A 20,196-nucleotide genomic window follows, 5' to 3' on the forward strand; every position below is an offset into this window, starting at 1 on the left:
GGAGGTGTGATGGTGTTGGGGTGCTTTGCTGGTGACATTGTCAGTGATTTATTTAGAATTTAAGGCACACTTAACAAGCATGGCTACCACAGCATTCTGCAGCGATATGCCATTCCATCTGGTTTGCATTTAGTGGGACTATTATTTGTTTTCAACAGGTCAATGACCCAACACACCTCCAGGCTGTATTTGACCAAGAAGGAGAGTGATGGAGTGCTGCATCAGATGACCTGGGCTCCACAATCACCCGACTTCAACCCAATTGAGATGGTTAGGGATGAGTTGGACCGCAGAGTGAAGGAAAAGCAGCCAACAATTGCTCAGCATATGTGGGAACTCCTTCAAGACTGTTGAAAAAGCATTCCAGGTGAAGCTGGTTGAGAGAATGCCAAGAGTGTGCAAAGCTGTCATCAAGGAAGGGTGGCTACTTTGAAAAATATAAAATATATTTTTATTTGTTTAACACTTATTTGGTTACTACATGATTCCATAGGTGTTATTTCATAGTTTTGATGTCTTCACTATTATTCTACAATGTAGAAAATATAAAAAATAAAGAAAAACCTTTGAATGAGAAGATGTGTCCAAACAGTTTACTGGTACTTAACTTAATGGCTGTGATAGGAGAAAACTGAGGATGGATCAACAACATTGTAGTTACTCCACAATACTAACCTAATTGACATAGCAAAAAGAACGAAGCCTGTACAGAATATTTCAAAAATATTTATCCTTTTTGGAGCAAGGCAAGGTAATAATGCAAAAAAATGTTGCAAAGCAATTAACTTTTTTTCCCGAATACAAAGTGTTATGTTTGGGGCAAATCTAATACAACACATTACTGAGTACCACTCTCCATATTTTCAAGCATAGTGCATCATGTTATGGGTATGCTTGTAATAGTTAAGGACTGGGGAGTTTTTCCAGGATAAAATTGTTTCAGTCCGCTTTCCACCAGACTCTGGGCAATTCATTCACCTTTCAGTAGGACAATAGCCTAAAACACAAGGCCAAATCTACCCTAGAGTTGCTTACCAAGAAGACAGTGAATGTTCCTAAGTGGCCGAGTTACAGTTTTGACATAAATCTGCATGAAAATCTTTGGCAAGACTTGAAAGGGAATGTCTTGCAATGATCAAAACCCAATTTGACAGAACTGGAATAATTTTTTTAAGAATAATGGGCAAATATTGCACAATCCAGGTGTGCAAAGCTTTTGGAGACTTACCCCAAAAGACTCACTGCTGTAATCGCTGCCAAAATGTGATTTTAACATGCATTGACTCAGGATGTGAATACTTATGAAAATGAGATATTTTCGCATTTCATTTTGAATACATTTGCAAAAATGTCTAAAAACATGTTTTCACATTGACATTATGGGGTATTGTGTGTTATATAACAGGTGCATTTCTTTAGTTGTTGATTTAATCCATTTTGAATTCAGGTTGTAACAACAAAATGTGTAATAAGTCAAGGGATATGAATACTTTCTGAAGGCACTGTATGTGTAGATAGTACATTTTATGTTTAGGTTTTCAATATATAAACAAACTGTTTCTGCATATTAGTCATTCATTTGGGCACTTTAAAACAGTTGACATTGGGCTATTTATTCAAATGTCTTGTCAACAGGAAGCAGAGACGGCATCATTTTTAACTTACGTTTTAGGAATATAAATTTAACTTTCAACATTAATTTCCAATTGTATTGTACATAAATCAGGTCAAAACGGCTGAATGTGTCCAAAAACATGCTATTATTTTGATGAACAGTGAACAATTTCAAAGATTTTGAATTACAGTTCATAAGGAAATCAGTCAATTGAAATAAAATAAATCTATGGATTTCACATGACTGATGCATACATGCATCTGTTGGTCACAAAAAAAAAGGTAGGGGCGTGGATCAGAAAACCAGTCAGTATCTGGTGTGACCACCATTTGCCTCATGCAGCGTGACAAATCTCATTCACATAGAGTTGATCAGGCTGATGATTGTGCCCTGTGGAATATTGTCCTGCTCCTCTTCAATGGTTGTGTGAAGTTGCTGGATATTGTGGGAAGTGGAACACGCAGTCGTACACGTCAATCCAGAGCATCTCAAATCTTCTTAATGGGTTACAATTCTGGTGAGTATGCAGGCCATGGAAGAACTGAGACATTTTCAGCTTCAAGGAATTGTGTACTGATCCTTGCGACATGGGGCTGTGTATTATCATGCTGAAACATGCCTGCCGCCCATACCATAACCCCACCATGGGGTTCACAACGTTGACATCAGCAAATCGTTCGCCCACACGACGCCATACACTCTGTCTGCCATCTCCTCGGTACAGTTGAAACCGGGATTCATCCGTGAAGAGCACACTTCTCCAGTATGCCACTGGCCATCGAAGGCGAGCATTTGCCCACTCAAGTCGGTTACGACGCTGAACCCCACTCAGTGGGAAAATGCTCACCTTCGATGGCCAAAAATGACTTCAGTGGGCAAATGCTCACCTTCGATGGCCAAATCAAATAAAAATGTGGCCATCGAAGGTGAGAATTTGCCCACTGAAGTTGGTTAAGACGTGACCTTTTATTGTCCCCAGAACAAGCTGTGTAATGATCATGCTGTTTAATCAGCTTCTTGATATGCCACAGCTGTCAGGTGGATGGATTATTTTGGCAATGCTCACTAAGAGGGATGTCAACAAATTTGTGCACAACATTTGAGAGAAAGAAGACTTTTGTGCATATGGAACATGGGACCAACACTTTACATGTTGCTTTTATATTTTTGTTCAGTGTAGACCCGAGATCACAAAAATGGGTTTGCCCTGCCTACTATTGGACAAATTCTGGGGCGTAAACATTACCCCAAGCAACAAAAACAAGTGTTTCTTTTGGACACATTCAGGTAGGTCCCGCCCTCTTTGCTAAACTTGTCCAATAGAAACGTTTTGTAAGTGTTTGGCGTTATGATTACACCGGGAGAGGAAGAGGAAAAGAAAGGCCCAACTTCATTGTTTCGCCAACCAAGCAATACGTTTTTGTATGGATGTCAATGAGAGTGTCGAATTTGGTCTTCAACAAAAAAATGATGGCTTAATTGCTATGTGATGTTTATTATGATCTAATAGAAGTTTGTAATGATTATGTTTTTACGACTGTACTGATATAAGTGGGACCGAGTGGCACAGCGGTCTAAGGCAGTGGGCCCTCCGTGGCACACAATTGGCCCAGCGTCGTCCAGGTTAGGGGAGGGTTTGGCCGGGCTAGGCCATCATTGTAAATAAGAATTTGTTCTTAACTGACATGCCTAGTTAAATAAAGGTTAAATAAAAAGTGGGACACGTGACATCCCGGCAAATTTGAGAAAAAACACTATCGGAGTTGTCTCGAGATGGCTATGCATATTTATAGCATGAGGTATTAGCATAACTTTTCATTCATTTATTATTATTTATTTGTTATTAACAAAAGATGAATAGTCACATGCAAACAAGCATACATAAACTATTTACATTGCCAGGAATCCTAAACAAACAAATCATATTAATTAATAATACAACAAGTTTGAATTGCCTTTTTGTTTTACTAGTGCCATATTGTTTAAATTCATTTATAAAGTGAAAAAAGTTAAGTTTTGATTTAGACTATTTGCATTTGTGAATATGAAACGTACCTAATATTATTAGCAGTTGAATTAAACATACTACATCTTTATCAATGTCAGAATTTCTGAAATAAATGATATCAAAACCATTAAATTGTACAACTGGTCCTGTTTTCTTCGTAAGAAAGTTCTGTATGTCAATCCCAAAAATTATACTATAAATACAGGTAAAAAACAAATGAAAAATGGTCTCCTTCTCCATTCCACAGAAATCACAATTATAGTCAATATTCAGCTTGAATCTTTCCAAAACATGTTTCACAGGATACATTCTATGTAACATTTTAAATGAAACGTCCTTTAACTTGTTACTGATACAATATTTGTTAGCAATTTTCCATGCTTTCCACCATTGTTTATCACCATAGACATTCAACCAAAAAATCTTGCTGAGGGAATTGTAGTATCACAAACAATATTCCTAATCTGTTTATTACTACATTTACCTTTGAGGATGTTAATATTGCCAATTAATATATTTTAATGTAAATCTGTTACTTACATCAAACACAGAGGAATAAAATAAAATAAAAAATACAACACCCCTTGGAATTGCATCAAAAACAAACGCATATTATTTTGGGGTTATTGCCCCAACCTGGGCTCGAACCAGGGACCCTTGCACACATCAACAACTGACGCCCACATCGTTACCCATCGCGCCACAAAAGCCGCGGCCCTTGCAACGCAAGGAGAACAACCACTTCAGGTCTCAGAGTCTCAGAGTGACGTCACTGATTGAAACGCTATTAGCTCGCACCACCGCTAACTAAATAGCCACTTCACATCGGTTACAATTGGAATTAGAAACTTATCATGAAATTCCCCATATGGGAGTAGATATCCATCCTCATTCAGTAACTGACCAACCAAAATAATTTTATTCTCAAACCAGTTTCGAAAAAAAAGAGGCTTGTTTTTAAATCGTATATCTTTGTTGTTCCATAGAAAGTATCTGTGAGGGAAATAATTATGTTTAAATGCTAACATCCAAGCTAAAAGTGTCTCCTTATGGAATTTGGCCAATTTTACTGGGATTTTATCAACATCAAAATTACACCGAAGCAGAAATTCTAAACCAACAACAGTCAAATAAATACTTAAGGAAAACATTCCAAATACTGTTCTGGTTCTTAATATACTTCAGAATCCAATTTATTTTTAAAGTATTATTTAGAGTATTGAAATATAAAAACTCAAGACCTCCTTGTTCTTGGGTAATACTGAGAATATCTTTCCGTAGATAGTGAGGCTTGTTCCTCCAAATACAATTGTAAAAAAATCTTATCTCAGTCCTTTACAACAAGACATAAACCGATAACCCTTCAGCTTTGGACAATAAAACCCGACCATATAATGAAATATCTCTCAGTAAGCAGAGGTTGAACTGCTTCTATGTTTTCTCAATACTGGGGTTAAAGTTTAATTCACTCCTTTGTTTTTCATCCTTGCATATGTCCTTTACAATTGTTCTCCATCCCTCTCTTCGCCCCAACCTGGGCTCGAACCAGGGACCCTTGCACACATCAACAACTGACACCCATCGTTACACCCATCGCGCCACAAAAGCCGCGGCCCTTGCAACACAAGGGGAACAACCACTTCAGGTCTCAGAGCGAGTGACGTCACATTAGCACGCACCACCGCTAACTAACTAGCCATTTCACATCGGTTACCTCCTCCTTTTCCGCAGCAACCAATGATCCGGGTCAACAGCATCAATGTAACAGTGTAGGTTCCGTCCCTCTCTTCGCCCCAACCCGGGCTCGAACCAGGAACCCTTGCACACATCAACAACCGACACCCCACGAAACATCGTTACCCATCGCGCCACAAAAGCCGCGGCCCTTGCAACGCAAGGGGAACAACCACTTCAGGCCTCAGGGCTCGAACCAGGGACCCTTACACACATCAACAACTGACACCCACGAAGCATCGTTACCCATCGCGCCACAAAAGCCGCGGCCCTTGCAACACAAGGGGAACAACCACTTCAGGCCTCAGGGCTCGAACCAGGGACCCTTACACACATCAACAACTGACACCCACGAAGCATCGTTACCCATCGCGCCACAAAAGCCGCGGCCCTTGCAACGCAAGGGGAACAACCACTTCAGGTCTCAGAGCGACTGACGTCACTGATTGAAACGCTATTAGCACGCACCACCGCTAACTAACTAGCCATTTCACATCGGTTACACATATAACAATTACAAGATAAGTTACCTTATCTTTAATTGGGATACTATATACTTTCTGTAAAACACAGTCCTTGAGTGGAAATAAGACTGATTTATTGATATTAATTTTAAACCTGAAACTATGGAAAAGTCTTCAATACAGGAAACTGCTTTAGAAACCTCATTCCTGTCTCTCGAAAATATGGTGGTATCATCAGCCAGTTGACATAGTTTAAATTCCTTGCCAAGTGCTGAAACACCTTGAAAATTCCCTTTCTTGATATTAAGAGCCATAATTTGAGTAACCAATAAAAAAAATGGACTAATTGGGCAGCCCTGCCTAATGCCACGGGATGTCCCGTGAGCTAATTTCACAGAGCAAGTACAACCACTATATGAAGTTGGGACTGCTTTTTTTTAAAGTTACCAAACCGCAAAAAAGTTATTGCTTTGAACATAAACTCATGTTCTACAGTGTCAAAAGCTTTATAAAAATCAACAAACATAAGAAAACTATTATCAAGGATGAGGTCATTATAGTCAATCATATCTAAGATCAACCTGATGTTATGACTAATGTGTCGAGCATGCACAAAACCAGATTGTTCTTCATCAATTATATGATATAAGCCTTGTTTCAACCTCTTAACAAATACCAGGGCAAATCATTTTCCATCATTATTCAACAGCCTAATGGGCATCCAGTTGTCTATATAAAGACTATCCTTATTAGGTTCGGGAATCAAAGTAATTACACCTTGCTTTAAGGAAGCCGGTAACTCCCTGTAGCATAGCATCTCTCTCCATTGAATACAGGCAGTTAACGTCAACAACCCCATCGAATATTCAAAAACAGATTACAATAATGAGATGTATCCACCAAGCCAAATAAAGGAGAGACAGACAGCCCACCGTGCCGCTTTGTGGACAACGACTCCTATTGTTATGGCGGAGAGACATGTATCTTGTCAGTATATCCATAATCTTTGGATCCTAAATGAAACGGTTTCCGGCAACGGTCTGCGACCAATGAACACACCCCTTGTGTCGTGTCGAACACCAGTTAATAGCCCATGCAAAGTGGAACCTATTAGTTAGAAGGCTGACTAGTTAGTTATGTTAAAATACACGTGTATCATCGCGATCATTGTTGCAACATGGCATTCTGTGAGTGGATATAATTGCATACCTAGGAATTACACCTGTCAAATTGTATGGTTCTGCATGTCAGGCCAAGTAGCTAACGCCGGTAACTAGCAAGAAGTTAGCAAAGTAGCTAACGCCGGTTTCAGCCATTTTGAAGCAGATAGAGATGTAGCTAGAAAAGGCGGCCAACCGGGTGAGTAGTTGTAGCTAGCTCAGAGTCCATATTTTGACATACCTTTGTTGACTCGTTTTCCAAATTCCTGTAATCATTTTCCCAGACCAATGAATGTAGTGGAAACTTCACCCTAAAATCTTCGTTGACCGCGGATAACATCTTCCCCTACTTCGAACTTCTCAATGTAGCTAGCGTATATTTACAGCCATGGACAACCTAAGCTAAACGTTAAAGTTGAAGAAATATGAATCAAATCATCTCCATATTCCGACAGGATTCATGTCAAATTTTGCTAGTCAACTTCTACAAAATAAAACTTTCGAAAAACAAGGAAGTGTCGAGTTGAGACTATTGTGATAGGGGTGTTTGAAATAAACTGTGTTCTACAAACTCATTTTGGCAGAGGATAAATACCAATATTGGACTATATTTCTCAATAAATATAAGTACATGTATATATTTCTGAAATAAAGAAAAGTTAAGTTCAATATTTACTAATAATTTAGTCCCCTTGAGAAATGGATTGTTCCAAGCAAGGACGTGACCATTTACGCTATGGCCAGGGGAAGCAGGTCTTTACTAATTTGTGCCAAATACTTTTTCGTAAATATAATTTGATTTAGTATGGTAAATATAGAATTATGCTTTATTATTGTAAGTGGTGCATGTTGCGCAATTAAACTGCAAATCAATTACACAATTCCCCCAATCTCGTTTACCCTAGACGTCACATCCCTTTCCCACAACAACAACAACTCGTTAGCCTTCTTATTATAGCTCAGTGTAGCTAGCACACATATTTGGCAGACGGCTAGCTAGTTTGCTCAACTTGTTTAATTAAAAATGATGTCAGTAGCTAGCTACCTAGCTAGTCGTTTGGCTGACCATTTTACATTATGTACAGGTAGTTCACCCCGTAGCTACATCATCCACTAGCGGTTTGCGTTCTGTCAGCCACCGAATTAGACATTGTTTTTACGGAGTGTATTGCTGCAGTCCGCTGTCCACGTTGGATATATTTCGTAATTCCAGAGTGTACTTTGACGAGCTGGCTCGGCTAACGCAAAGAGCATCTCGCCTCTTCCTCTGGCTGTTACAGACTAGTGGCAAGAGCGTTTCCGTCGTGACAATCGCAGCTGCTTGTTGTGTGCAAGCTGCTAACATAAGTCATTTAGCGGTACGGTAGCGTTGTTGGAGCAAGAAACTAAATAGAGGAACCAGATTTTCTTCGTAGTTCCTATTTCCTCCATGCCAAACTGAGCTGTATTTTTTTTCAACAGCTGTTTTTATGTTATTCGCTTAGCTACATTCTGCCACCGCAGCAAATGGGTAAATAAACAGACTCGCCAATTCCATTGACATTTGTATCTCTGCAAGGATGTCTAAACGATTAAGGAATAGTGAGTTATGCGCGGATTGCAGTGTGCCAGGTAAGTCACTTAACGTTACTGAGTAGCTAGCTGTGGTTAGCCAAACCATACACAATCCAGGCAGAATATCTGTCAAGTATCAATATGGCTAATAAATTTAGCTATAACTAGCTAAATAGACTGATGTGTTGGTTTATGTAGCTAGCACGTATATGAGCTCAAATTAAGCATGATATTAGGTTAGATAAACTAGGTACCTAGGACAGTTGAGTTGTTGGCAGCTGTGGCCTTCAGTTTTGTCACAAGCAGTGTCCCTATGTAGCCAACGTTGTCAACTACAGTGTAACATGTATTTACTGCTGGTTCATTGGATGTACAATAATGCACAGAGCCATCTCCTGAGTCCGTGCATGAGTCATGCAAGTCTTTGCATGATGTCATCATGGTGTGGTTATTCCAATGCAATGTTTTTTTGATTTTACAGGCATAATTTCAAAGATGATTTCCTATCAAAGTGTTGCTACAATGACAATGTATTTGATGTGATTATCGGTTGAAGTTTTGTTGTGTCAGACAGACCATTGTCTCTTTAGTCTGCAAACCTCTTTTTTGATAATCTGCCAAGGTACAGTTGAAGTTGGAAGTTTACATATACAAATGTCTTTGTTAACAAACTATAGTTTTGGCAAGTTGGTTAGGACATCTACTTTGTGCATGACACAAGTAATTTTTCCAACAATTGTTTACAGACAGATTATTTCACTTATAATTCACTGTCACAATTCCAGTGGGTCAGAAGTTTACATACACTAAGTTGACTGTGCCTTTTAAACAGCTTGGAAAATTCCAGAAAGGATGTCATGGCTTTAGAAGCTTCTGATAAATTATGTAAATTAGCCTAAGTCAATTGGAGGTGTACCTGTGGATGTATTTCAAGGCCTACCTTCAAACTCAGTGCCTCTTTGCTTGACATCATGGGGAAATCAAAAGAAATCAGCCATTGACCTCAGAAAAGAATTGTAGACTTCCACACATCTGGTTCATCCATGGGAGGAATTTCCAAACGACTGAAGGTACCACGTTCATCTGTACAAACAATAGTACGCAAGTATAAACGCCATGGGACCACGCAGTCGTCATACCGCTCAGGAAGGAGACGCGTTCTGTCTCCTAGAGATGAACATACTTTGGTGCAAATCAATCCCAGAACAACAGCAAAGGACCTTGTGAAGATGCTGGAGGAAACGAGTACAAAAGTATCTATATCCACAGTAAAACGAGTCCTATATAGACATAACCTGAAAGGCCGCTCAGCAAGGAAAAAGACACCGCTCCAAAACCGCCATAAAAAAGCCAGACTACGGTTTGCAACTGCACATGGGGACAAAGATTGTACTTTTTGGAGAAATGTCCTCTGGTGTGATGAAACAAAAATAGAACTGTTTGGCCATAATGACCATCGTTATGTTTGGAGGAAAAAGGGGGAGGCTTGCAAGCCGAAGAATCACCATCCCGACCGTGAAGCGCGGGGGTGGCAGCATCATGTTGTGGGGGTGCTTTGCTGCAGGAGGGACTGGTGCACTTCACAAAATAGATGGCATCATGAGGTAGGAAAATTATGTGGATATATTGAAGCAACGTCTCAAGACATCAGTCAGGAAGTTAAAGTTTGGTCGCAAATGGGTCTTCCAAATGGACAATGACCCCATGCGTACTTCCAAAGTTCTGGCAAAATGGCTTAAGGACAACAAAGACAAGGTATTGGAGTGGCCATCACAAAGCCCTGATCTCAATTCTTTAGAATATTTGTGGGCAGAACTGAAAAAGTGTGTGCGAGCAAGGAGGCCTACAAACCTGACTGTTACACTAGCTCTGTCAGGAAGAATGGGCCAAAATTCACCCAACTTATTGTGGGAAGCTTGTGGAAGGCTACCCGACACGTTTGACCCAAGTTAAACCATTTAAAGGCAATGTAAACTTCTGACCCACTGGGAATGTGATGAAAGAAATAAAAGCTGAAATCAATCGTTCTCTCTACTATTATTCTGACATTTCACATTCTTAAAATAAAGTGGTGATCCTAACTGACCTAAGACAGGGGATTTTTACTAGGATTAAATGTCAGGAATTGTGAAGAACTAAGTTTAAATGTATTTGGCTATGTAATCTTCCGACTTCAACTGTTAGTGTATGACATGGCATACACACACAACAACCAAGTGTCTCTTCTATCAAATATCAGAATATACTCTTACAATGTGGTGTAGTTGTGTTCACCATAGCCTTTTTGCACACCAGAGGTGTATTCATTACGTGGATTCCATTGCAAAACGTTTCGTATATTGCAAAATGTTTTTCAACTGAAACTGTTTACTCTAGGAACAAAACGGGGAGGGACCTTTATGAATCTGACCAATAAAAACTAGTTTTTGTTGCTAACATTTTCTGTTTGTGTTTCACATAATGAATACACCACTGACTGTGGGTGTTTAGTGTTGATCGTCTTCCTGTGTCTGGCTGGCTGCAGATTTCTGAAGAATCATGACAGAAAGGATAACATTTCCCTGTGGTCATGGTTTTAGATTCCACTACCCTAGAGTAGGGTTTCCCAATCTCTGTCCTGGGTCCTTCCCCCCGTGCACATTTTGGTTTTTGCCATAGCACTGTAGAGCTAATTCAAATAACCAACTCATCAAGCTTTGACTAGTTGAATCAGCTGTGTAGTGCTAGGGCAAAAAACAAAATGTGCACTGGGGGGAGCTTCAACTCTCTTAGTTGTTGCGGAAGTTGACACACTATGCTGTTTATTTTCTGCATTTACGTCATATCGCTGAGTACCTTTTTAAGTTGTCAAACCTCCATGATGATGAGTAAGAGATCAGACCAGGTGCACTCTTCTTCCACATCTGAACTGGTTCGGTCCCATAGTTACAATCTCCGCTGTTCATTTTGGGGGAAATGAATCAACTGTCAACATGAGATTACAAGGTTGTATGACAACCGGCTGTGATTGTGAGTCCCATAGGGCGGCGCACAATTGGCCCAGCGTCGTCCGGGTTTGGCCGATGTAGGCCGTCATTGTAAATATTCATTTGTTCTTAACTGACTTGCATAGGTAAATGAAGGTGACATTTTTATTTAAAAAATTAAGATTCATGGTGTTGTCACTTCACGCAGAGGCTCTCTATCAGTGGTTAGTAAACAAAACAATCCATTACAAATACCATACATTGTTATCTTATAGAATAATTACAATATCCTAACAATTTAGGGTGCTTTCACACTTGGTCCCTTTCAGAGAATTTTTGTGAACTCAGTGCAGTTCTCTTAACTTTTTGTGCAGTGTGTGAGCACTCTAAAGGAACTCAGATCCCTCAAAAGAGGTCACAAAGCAAACTGAACTGAGACCATCTTGAGAGATGGTCTGAGTTTAGTTCGCTTGAATTCCGTGGTCCGGTTCCCTTTTTTAGGGCAATGGGAACACAAAGCTCCCCAGGTTCACTTGTCATTATTCCCGTACCACACTAGACTAATACAACACCATTTCCCCTGTCAATAACCCCTCACATTGGTACCACAAATGAGAGAAGATGTGCAGGTTCGTGGGAAAAAATGTGTGCCATTTTTGGATGCACAGAAATAAATAAAAATATTTGTAGTGTTTTCAGTTCAGATGAATTGTTTTCAATATTTGTTCTATTGGCTTAGAGAGCTTCATAAATTGTTTATTGGATTGTGGGGTTTGTATAGTGTGAGGACGGGAACATATTTGGTGAGAATCACAACAGGGTACAAAATCAATTCTAGCTCAATTCTGTTTTAGGGGCAATTCTGTTTTAGGGGCAAATTGTACATTGGGTGTACAATTTTCAATTACAGCATTATTTAATCTGCAGTTATTTTTCTGATAGGCCTATTTTATTTTGTTACCAATAATATTTAGATTTTGATAGTGATATCTTCTGATTGCATTTAGTTAAAAGATGACAATAATTGTAATCTATTAACTTCCAAAATGTAAGTAGGTGTCTAGCTGTCCGATAACACGTTCTGATGGAATGGCTTGTCCTGCAGTTTGTGAAAACCCAGAGTGCATTGAGTGAATGTTGTAAAAAGATCTTGGTTCCTTTCTGAATGTAGCAATGTGAATGCAAAGAGGACTGAGACCACAAAATGGGTGAAGTGAACTGGCAGAAGAGTTGAGTCCTCATTCAAAGGCAAGGGCAGTGTGAATACAAAGATAACTAAGTTATTTTGCTTATTTTTTTTTTTACTCCAGAGTTCTCTTTTAAAAAAGACTGAGATCTGTTCTTTTGGAGGACTATATGTGAAAACACCCTCAGAGCTCACCCGAAATGGGTAGAAAACATGTACCATGCTGTTTCTCTGTGAGAGAGTCTAATGGCTTCAATGCTGCTTCGTGAGGGCCGTTTTGGATAATGTTTAGTCCGTTTCGTACTGGAATGATGTTGTCCAGTTAGTGTAGGAAGAAAAACAGGATGTTGACTGAATTGACTAGTTGCTGAGGATGCAGTGAGAATTGTGGCTATTGTATTTGACTTTGTATAAAATGTTCCACATCTTTATTGTGCCTCTTCCTCCACTGCTGATTTAAGTTCTTCTATCAGTACATAGGGAGGGAGTTTTAAATCCGTTAAGGCTTAAAGCATGTGCACTTTTTCCTGAAATGTTTCTCAAACAGTGGTAGGTGGGGCTTTTTATTGTCATTTTGTCAGTTGTTAATGTGCCAAGTTAAAGAGGAACGCTGCTTGGTTAGAATAATATTGAAAAGCCTACTTAGTAAATAGGCCTAGCCTAATTATTGTGACAATAAGTAGGCCTAGCTGTACGTAATCTCGTCCTCCAGCCGGCTCTCTCTAGCAATTCAACTTGGGGATGATGGTTAAATTCTACAGCAACAGAATTACGCTGAGACCGTGTACCTACACTGTTCTTCAAGGAAATCTGTTTTTGTCAAATGTTTAGTTGAAATTGTTCAAAGTTCTCCTTGTGCATAAAGTTGTATGGTTTGTTTAACTTTGCAATCATTGATTTTTGTTTGACACACATTTTTAAAGTGAAAAATCGGAGTCTAAGTATCATTCTCTTATCGTGGAATTGCCCTGTAGTGGCCTAGAGCCATTCTGAAGTAGGCTAGCCCATACCCAATGTATCTTACCACTCATTGCACTTCATTATATCCATTTCAGCATATTCCTATATCCCATTCCCTGACAGTCCTACTAAAAATGTGTCAAAGTCCCTCCCTCCTGACACCAGTTGGCCTGGACTGCCCGTCTGTGGGGCTGTTACCAGTTGTTGTTGGGGTCTGAATATTTTTAGCGGGTACAGACGTGCGTTTTAATTTAGCAGCACTTTACACTTGTTGACGAAAGAGTGGGCTTCTCAGCACCCAGCTCTCATATGGGCAGGAAGAGGAAGAGACGCAGAACGGTACACCAGGTGCAGGAGCCTGACTGGTCTGCAGCCCCAACACACACACACCACACATTTCAGCTGTCGCCAGAGAGACGTCACAACCCCACTGCCACTCATCGTTTCAGAGTGGCAGTCACCCAGTCGACCAGTTTTGCAATTTGCTTCTCTGTTTATGAGTTGCAATTTTGTTTGTCAGTCAACCTATATGTTGGTAAGTTTGTCAGTGAAATGTAGTCATTTTAGATGTTAAGACGCTCCCGTTAATAGTGAGTAAGTAATTGTAAGTTGGTCAGTAACATGAGCTAGCAGCATGCATCTCAATGATACGCCACAAAGTGTTTAAGCTAACACACTGTCGACACCGATACTGTATTTAGACATTCATTGCAGTACTTGCCACAATTCTTGACTGAAGGTTCTGCATATATCTATTTTGAAGTGAAAGAGCAAGTTACCCAGGAGGCGTGAACATCTACTCAAGTCTCAACCAACTGAAACATTATAAACGGGGGTTTAGAAGAAAACACAGCCTATTTAGTTCTGACTCCAGGGCTCAGTTGTTGAAAACAGAGCATTCTCTGACTGGAGATAATGATCAGCAGATCACTTCTCTCCTTGTGCTTATCAGGTCACATGGTGAGGAGAATGCAGGTCGGGGGCATTAAGGCAGTCCTCATGGTACATCTGTTGCCCCCTGCCTTAAGAGCTGGTCTGTTGGTTTCAATTGACAAAGTGGGTCCAGATTAGCCTATGTTTTGGAGTCATTTGCGTCACACCTTGAAATTAAACTAGCGAAGAGACTGCTGCTGAAAATACAGAAATCTAACATCCCTTAATACTGACATTCTTGTGTTTTGAAGAGACTGAAAGTGAGTGATGTCTTGCTCCATGGTTTGTATACAGTCTGTCTCAGTAGGCCTGTCCCTCCCTCTCTCTGGGTGTTTGCTGTTAATTTACCAGCAGCACGGTGTGCAAGTTCAGATAAGTTTCAGTTCTCCCTGCAGTTAGCGGTTCTCTTTGAAGGTCTGTGTGATATATGATGAATCTCTCATGCTCACCTCCATCATGAGCCTAGAAGGAGACTACCATCCCAAGACGTTGCTCGGTGGAGTGCACAATCCTGTAATGTGCACATATTTTGTGGTTGTTTAGATGGAAGTTAGCTAGTGAAAGAGGAAATGTGTGGTTCAACTTCCACTTTGCGCTCTGCATGACTTCACTACCTAAACGGACAGTTTAGCCTATAGGAGCTATTTGCTGTTTCTTATATGACTTGCATTGTAATTATGTGACAGCTTTGAAAAAAGTCTGTCAATAGAAGTTAGTGCTATCAGAGTAATGTGCCCTGAGGTTGTCTCCATGTTAGCCTCAATAGGGTTTCCTTTATCTACAGGCAGGATCAGTTCAGGCAGGATCAGTTCAGGCATATAGATTCCAAGGGTGTATCTGGGTCGGCTGTCTTGTCAGTGTAGCCCAACTGGGATGCCACCAGAATGGAGAGGCTGGGGCCAGAGTGAGTTTGCAGCTGAGTGAGAAGTGAAGTGGCCTGGCTGCCAAAGGCAGCATGCCAGAGATTTAAATAATGAATGTGAGGAGCAGTGGAAAGGCCCAGTCATGAGGAAGGTGCCAGTAACCAAGGAAAGCCGTGTAAGTGTTGGCCTGATGATTGATTTCAAACAGTGACTGCTGATGTAGACTCTAGATGATATGAAAAGTGGCAGTTGTTGTAATGAGTGATCATTAAGCTGTAGGCTAGGATGAGAATCAGACACTGTGTCAGTGCATTTACCCCCACAGGTCCTTCTCAGTGTATTCAACTACATGGTATTACAAATTAATCAACAAAAGCCAAATGAGGCTTTGCAATTGAGTGGTGAAATATTCAGATGTATGTATGTATTTACTGTAGGTATGTATTTACTGTAGGTATGTATTTGTTTCCTTTGTGCTTAGAGCCTCGCTGGGCCTCTGTGAACAGGGGTGTGTTGATCTGCGACGAGTGCTGTAGTGTTCATCGGAGTCTGGGCAGACACAGCTCCCAAGTGCGTCACCTGACTCACACACCATGGGCTCCTACACAGCTACAGGTAAGATCCCACACACACACCTTTACTGTGGTCAAAGCTATCCCCTTTTCTGCTTTTGTAATAGAACAGGCTGTCGGTATGTTTCATTTAATTGATCATATCTTTCTTTTAATCAGATGGTTCAGATGTTATACAACAACAGTGCAAATTCGATATGGGAACACTCTCTACTGGACCCAGCGTCGGTGATGAGTGGGAAACGCAAGGCCAACCCTCAGGACAAAGTACAGTGAGTCATGAGTGTTTGATGGCTGCCTAGTGAGCCATGAGTGTTTGATGGCTGCCTAGTGAGCCAGGAGTGTTTGATGGCTGCCTAGTGAGCCAGGAGTGTGTGATGGCTGCCTAGTGAGCCAGGAGTGTTTGATGGCTGCCTAGTGAGCCAGGAGTGTTTGATGGCTGCCTAGTGAGCCAGGAGTGTTTGATGGCTGCCTAGTGAGCCAGGAGTGTTTGATGGCTGCCTAGTGAGCCAGGAGTGTTTGATGGCTGCCTAGTGAGCCAGGAGTGTTTGATGGCTGCCTAGTGAGCCAGGAGTGTTTGATGGCTGCCTAGTGAGCCAGGAGTGTTTGATGGCTGCCTAGTGAGTCAGGAGTGTTTGATGGCTGCCTAGTGAGTCAGGAGTGTGTGATGGCTGCCTAGTGAGTCAGGAGTGTGTGATGGCTGCCTAGTGAGTCAGGAGTGTGTGATGGCTGCCTAGTGAGCCAGGAGTGTTTGATGGCTGCCTAGTGAGCCAGGAGTGTTTGATGGCTGCCTAGTGAGCCAGGAGTGTTTGATGGCTGCCTAGTGAGTCAGGAGTGTGTGATGGCTGCCTAGTGAGCCAGGAGTGTGTGATGGCTGCCTAGTGAGCCAGGAGTGTTTGATGGCTGCCTAGTGAGCCAGGAGTGTTTGATGGCTGCCTAGTGAGCCAGGTGTGTTTGATGGCTGCCTAGTGAGCCAGGAGTGTTTGATGGCTGCCTAGTGAGTCAGGAGTGTTTGATGGCTGCCTAGTGAGCCAGGTGTGTTTGATGGCTGCCTAGTGAGCCAGGTGTGTTTGATGGCTGCCTAGTGAGCCAGGAGTGTTTGATGGCTGCCTAGTGAGCCAGGTGTGTTTGATGGCTGCCTAGTGAGCCAGGTGTGTTTGATGGCTGCCTAGTGAGCCAGGAGTGTTTGATGGCTGCCTAGTGAGCCAGGAGTGTTTGATGGCTGCCTAGTGAGCCAGGAGTGTGTGATGGCTGCCTAGTGAGCCAGGAGTGTTTGATGGCTGCCTAGTGAGCCAGGAGTGTACTCTTGTTCACAAATGAAGGAGGGACATTTAGCCCAGTTGCACTAGAACCTTTTTCACACTACTGAGCTGATACGAACCATGCAAAACTGCATTGACCTGGTTACACCTTCACCAAAGTGCTGGTTTGGGTCAGCACGATAGCTTGACAAGGGTATTGGGAACCTAAGAGTGAGTGTTGCTTGAAATTGAAGTGCTGGATATCCTCCCACGAGGCTCTTTACTCCATTTCTCTGCTGTTTACCCCTCTTCTTTTTTGTCATCCCCATAGCCCAAATAAGACAGAGTTCATAAAGGCCAAATACCAAATGCTAGCTTTTGTCCACCGGATGCCTTGTCGAGATGACGACAGCTTCACTGCCAAGGACTTAAGCAAGGTGAGATCTCAGCCACGCTGTGCAAATGAAGGTTTATTCGGCTTGAATTAGCAATATTTTACTAATAGATGTTGATTTTATTTTCTCTCAGCAACTTCACTCCAGTGTCCGAACTGGTAACCTGGAGACATGTCTGAGGTTGCTCTCTCTGGGAGCCCAGGCCAACTTCTTTCACCCAGTAAGACTCTCTGATCACTCATCTAATTTCTCCCCTATCCAGCTTCAAAACATATCCTTAACAGCATGTTAATACTACATTTATACTACCAGAATTACTGTTTTGCTCACAGGTACAAGAGCAACTTAATAGAACACTGCTCGTGGAAAAAAAAACATTCCAAAAAGGAAGCCTTTTAGTGTGGCGTAGTGTTTATGCCACAAGCAGTGTGAACAGACCCTTACCCTTTCTCACACCCTATCTATGTGTTGAAGTCTTTCTTTCTTCCTAGTTTTAATTGTTCACGTATGGGTGGTGTCTTACCTTTCCTTCAGGAAAAAGGGAATACGCCGCTGCATGTGGCTGCCAAGGCAGGCCAGGTGTTTCAGGCCGAGCTGCTGACAGTCTACGGGGCCGACCCCGGCGCCCCCGACACCAGCGCCAAGACTCCCATTGACTATGCAAGGTACTGCAGCATCCAGCCTTTAAAGGGATAGTTCACAATTCAGAATATTAAACTTATTTTATCCAAGTCATAAATTAAAAAAAGTGTGGCTTTGCTACCAGGCTGGCTGTTATGGGCAAGAAGAGGCATAACTGGTTTATCTTGTGTGTTTCTCAGGCAAGCTGGCTACCTTGACCTGGCTGATAGGCTGGTGGAGATTCAGTATGAACTTACTGACAGACTGGCTTTCTATCTCTGTGGGAGAAAGCCTGGTAAGTGACGAGAGTCCTTCGCCTTCTCAAACTAGACTGCAAGCCTTGTGTCCATTTTTCTGAACCTCTGTCAGCTGCAGTTGAAACATAGTTCTGAAACATTGTTTTTGCCTGCTAAATCAACACGCACTCAATGTTTGCAGCCTAGTTTCAGGGATTACTCAACATCACATACGGTAACTCCCATGAGTTCTAATCACAACAATCCATATTATGTCCGTGCTTGCTTTCAGATCATAAAAATGGCCAACACTTCATCGTCCCACAGATGGCCGACAGGTAAGGAAGCATTGTGTAGGTCAATGCGTAATATACTATTCTGGTCCCAGACTGTTTGTGCTGTACAGCCAACCCCTATATTTGTTGTCATGCCAAATGACAACCAGAGCATTTGTCAAAAAACGCTTAAACAGATCTGGGACCAGACTAATGAAATATCACTTTATGGGGATCGTGCTTAGAAAAAAAAAGATATATACTGCTCAAAAAAATAAAGGGAACACTTAAACAACACAATGTAACTCCAAGTCAATCACACTTCTGTGAAATCAAACTGTCCACTTAGGAAGCAACACTGATTGACAATACATTTCACATGCTGTTGTGCAAATGGAATAGACAACAGGTGGAAATTATAGGCAATTAGCAAGACACCCCCAATAAAGGAGGGGTTCTGCAGGTGGGGACCACAGACCACTTCTCAGTTCCTATGCTTCCTGGCTGATGTTTTGGTCACTTTTGAATGCTGGCGGTGCTTTCACTCTAGTGGTAGCATGAGACGGAGTCTACAACCCACACAAGTGGCTCAGGTAGTGCAGCTCATCCAGGATGGCACATCATTGCGAGCTGTGGCAAGAAGGTTTGCTGTGTCTGTCAGCGTAGTGTCCAGAGCATGGAGGCGCTACCAGGAGACAGGCCAGTACATCAGGAGACGTGTAGGAGGGCAACCACCCAGCAGCAGGACCGCTACCTCCGCCTTTGTGCAAGGAGGAGCAGGAGGAGCACTGCCAGAGCCCTGCAAAATGACCTCCAGCAGGCCACAAATGTGCATGTGTCTGCTCAAACGGTCAGAAACAGACTCCATGAGGGTGAAATGAGGGCCCGACGTCCACAGGTGGGGGTTGTGCTTACAGCCCAACACCGTGCAGGACGTTTGGCATTTGCCAGAGAACACCAAGATTGGCAAATTCGCCAATGGCGCCCTGTGCTCTTCACAGATGAAAGCAGGTTCACACTGAGCACATGTGACAGAGTCTGGAGACGCCGTGGAGAACGTTCTGCTGCCTGCAACATCCTCCAGCATGACCGGTTTGGCGGTGGGTCAGTCATGGTGTGGGGTGGCATTTCTTTGGGGGGCCGCACAGCCCTCCATGTGCTCGCCAGAGGTAGCCTGACTGCCATTAGGTACCGAGATGAGATCCTCAGACCCCTTGTGAGACCATATGCTGGTGCGGTTGGCCCTGGGTTCCTCCTAATGCAAGACAATGCTAGACCTCATGTGGCTGGAGTGTGTCAGCAGTTCCTGCAAGAGGAAGGCATTGATGCTATGGACTGGCCCGCCCGTTCCCCAGACCTGAATCCAATTGAGCACATCTGGGACATCATGTCTCGCTCCATCCACCAACGCCA

The 20,196-nt window shown here is 42.1% G+C and overlaps 2 protein-coding genes across 16 annotated transcripts in view; one reads left to right on the forward strand and one right to left on the reverse strand.

The window, feature by feature from the left end:
* LOC106585673 (ankyrin repeat domain-containing protein 13A) overlaps positions 1-7,615 on the reverse strand; it is a 38,976-nt gene extending 31,361 nt beyond the window's left edge. For 2 of the 3 annotated variants that reach the window (XM_045706753.1, XM_014172137.2), the window contains exon 1: positions 7,223-7,615. In XM_045706753.1, the coding sequence (XP_045562709.1) occupies positions 7,223-7,321 (99 nt within the window). In that variant the 5' untranslated portion in view covers positions 7,322-7,615. Of the gene's footprint in view, positions 1-6,753; positions 6,817-7,222 lie in introns of those variants that run through there. The other variant, XM_014172138.2, reaches the window with a different exon arrangement.
* git2a (G protein-coupled receptor kinase interacting ArfGAP 2a) overlaps positions 6,893-20,196 on the forward strand; it is a 29,820-nt gene continuing 16,516 nt past the window's right edge. For 11 of the 13 annotated variants that reach the window (XM_014172127.2, XM_014172129.2, XM_045706746.1 and 8 more), the window contains exons 1-8: positions 7,823-8,592; positions 15,925-16,058; positions 16,175-16,287; positions 17,588-17,693; positions 17,785-17,871; positions 18,186-18,316; positions 18,473-18,567; positions 18,801-18,846. In XM_014172127.2, coding sequence (XP_014027602.1) covers positions 8,541-8,592; positions 15,925-16,058; positions 16,175-16,287; positions 17,588-17,693; positions 17,785-17,871; positions 18,186-18,316; positions 18,473-18,567; positions 18,801-18,846 — 764 coding nt within the window. In that variant the 5' untranslated portion in view covers positions 7,823-8,540. Of the gene's footprint in view, positions 7,181-7,822; positions 8,593-15,924; positions 16,059-16,174; positions 16,288-17,587; positions 17,694-17,784; positions 17,872-18,185; positions 18,317-18,472; positions 18,568-18,800; positions 18,847-20,196 lie in introns of those variants that run through there. The other 2 variants (XM_045706748.1, XM_045706749.1) reach the window with 2 other exon arrangements.

The sequence above is a fragment of the Salmo salar genome, chromosome ssa24 (genome assembly GCF_905237065.1).
Source record: "Salmo salar chromosome ssa24, Ssal_v3.1, whole genome shotgun sequence".
In the NCBI taxonomy this organism is placed as follows: Eukaryota; Metazoa; Chordata; class Actinopteri; order Salmoniformes; family Salmonidae; genus Salmo; species Salmo salar.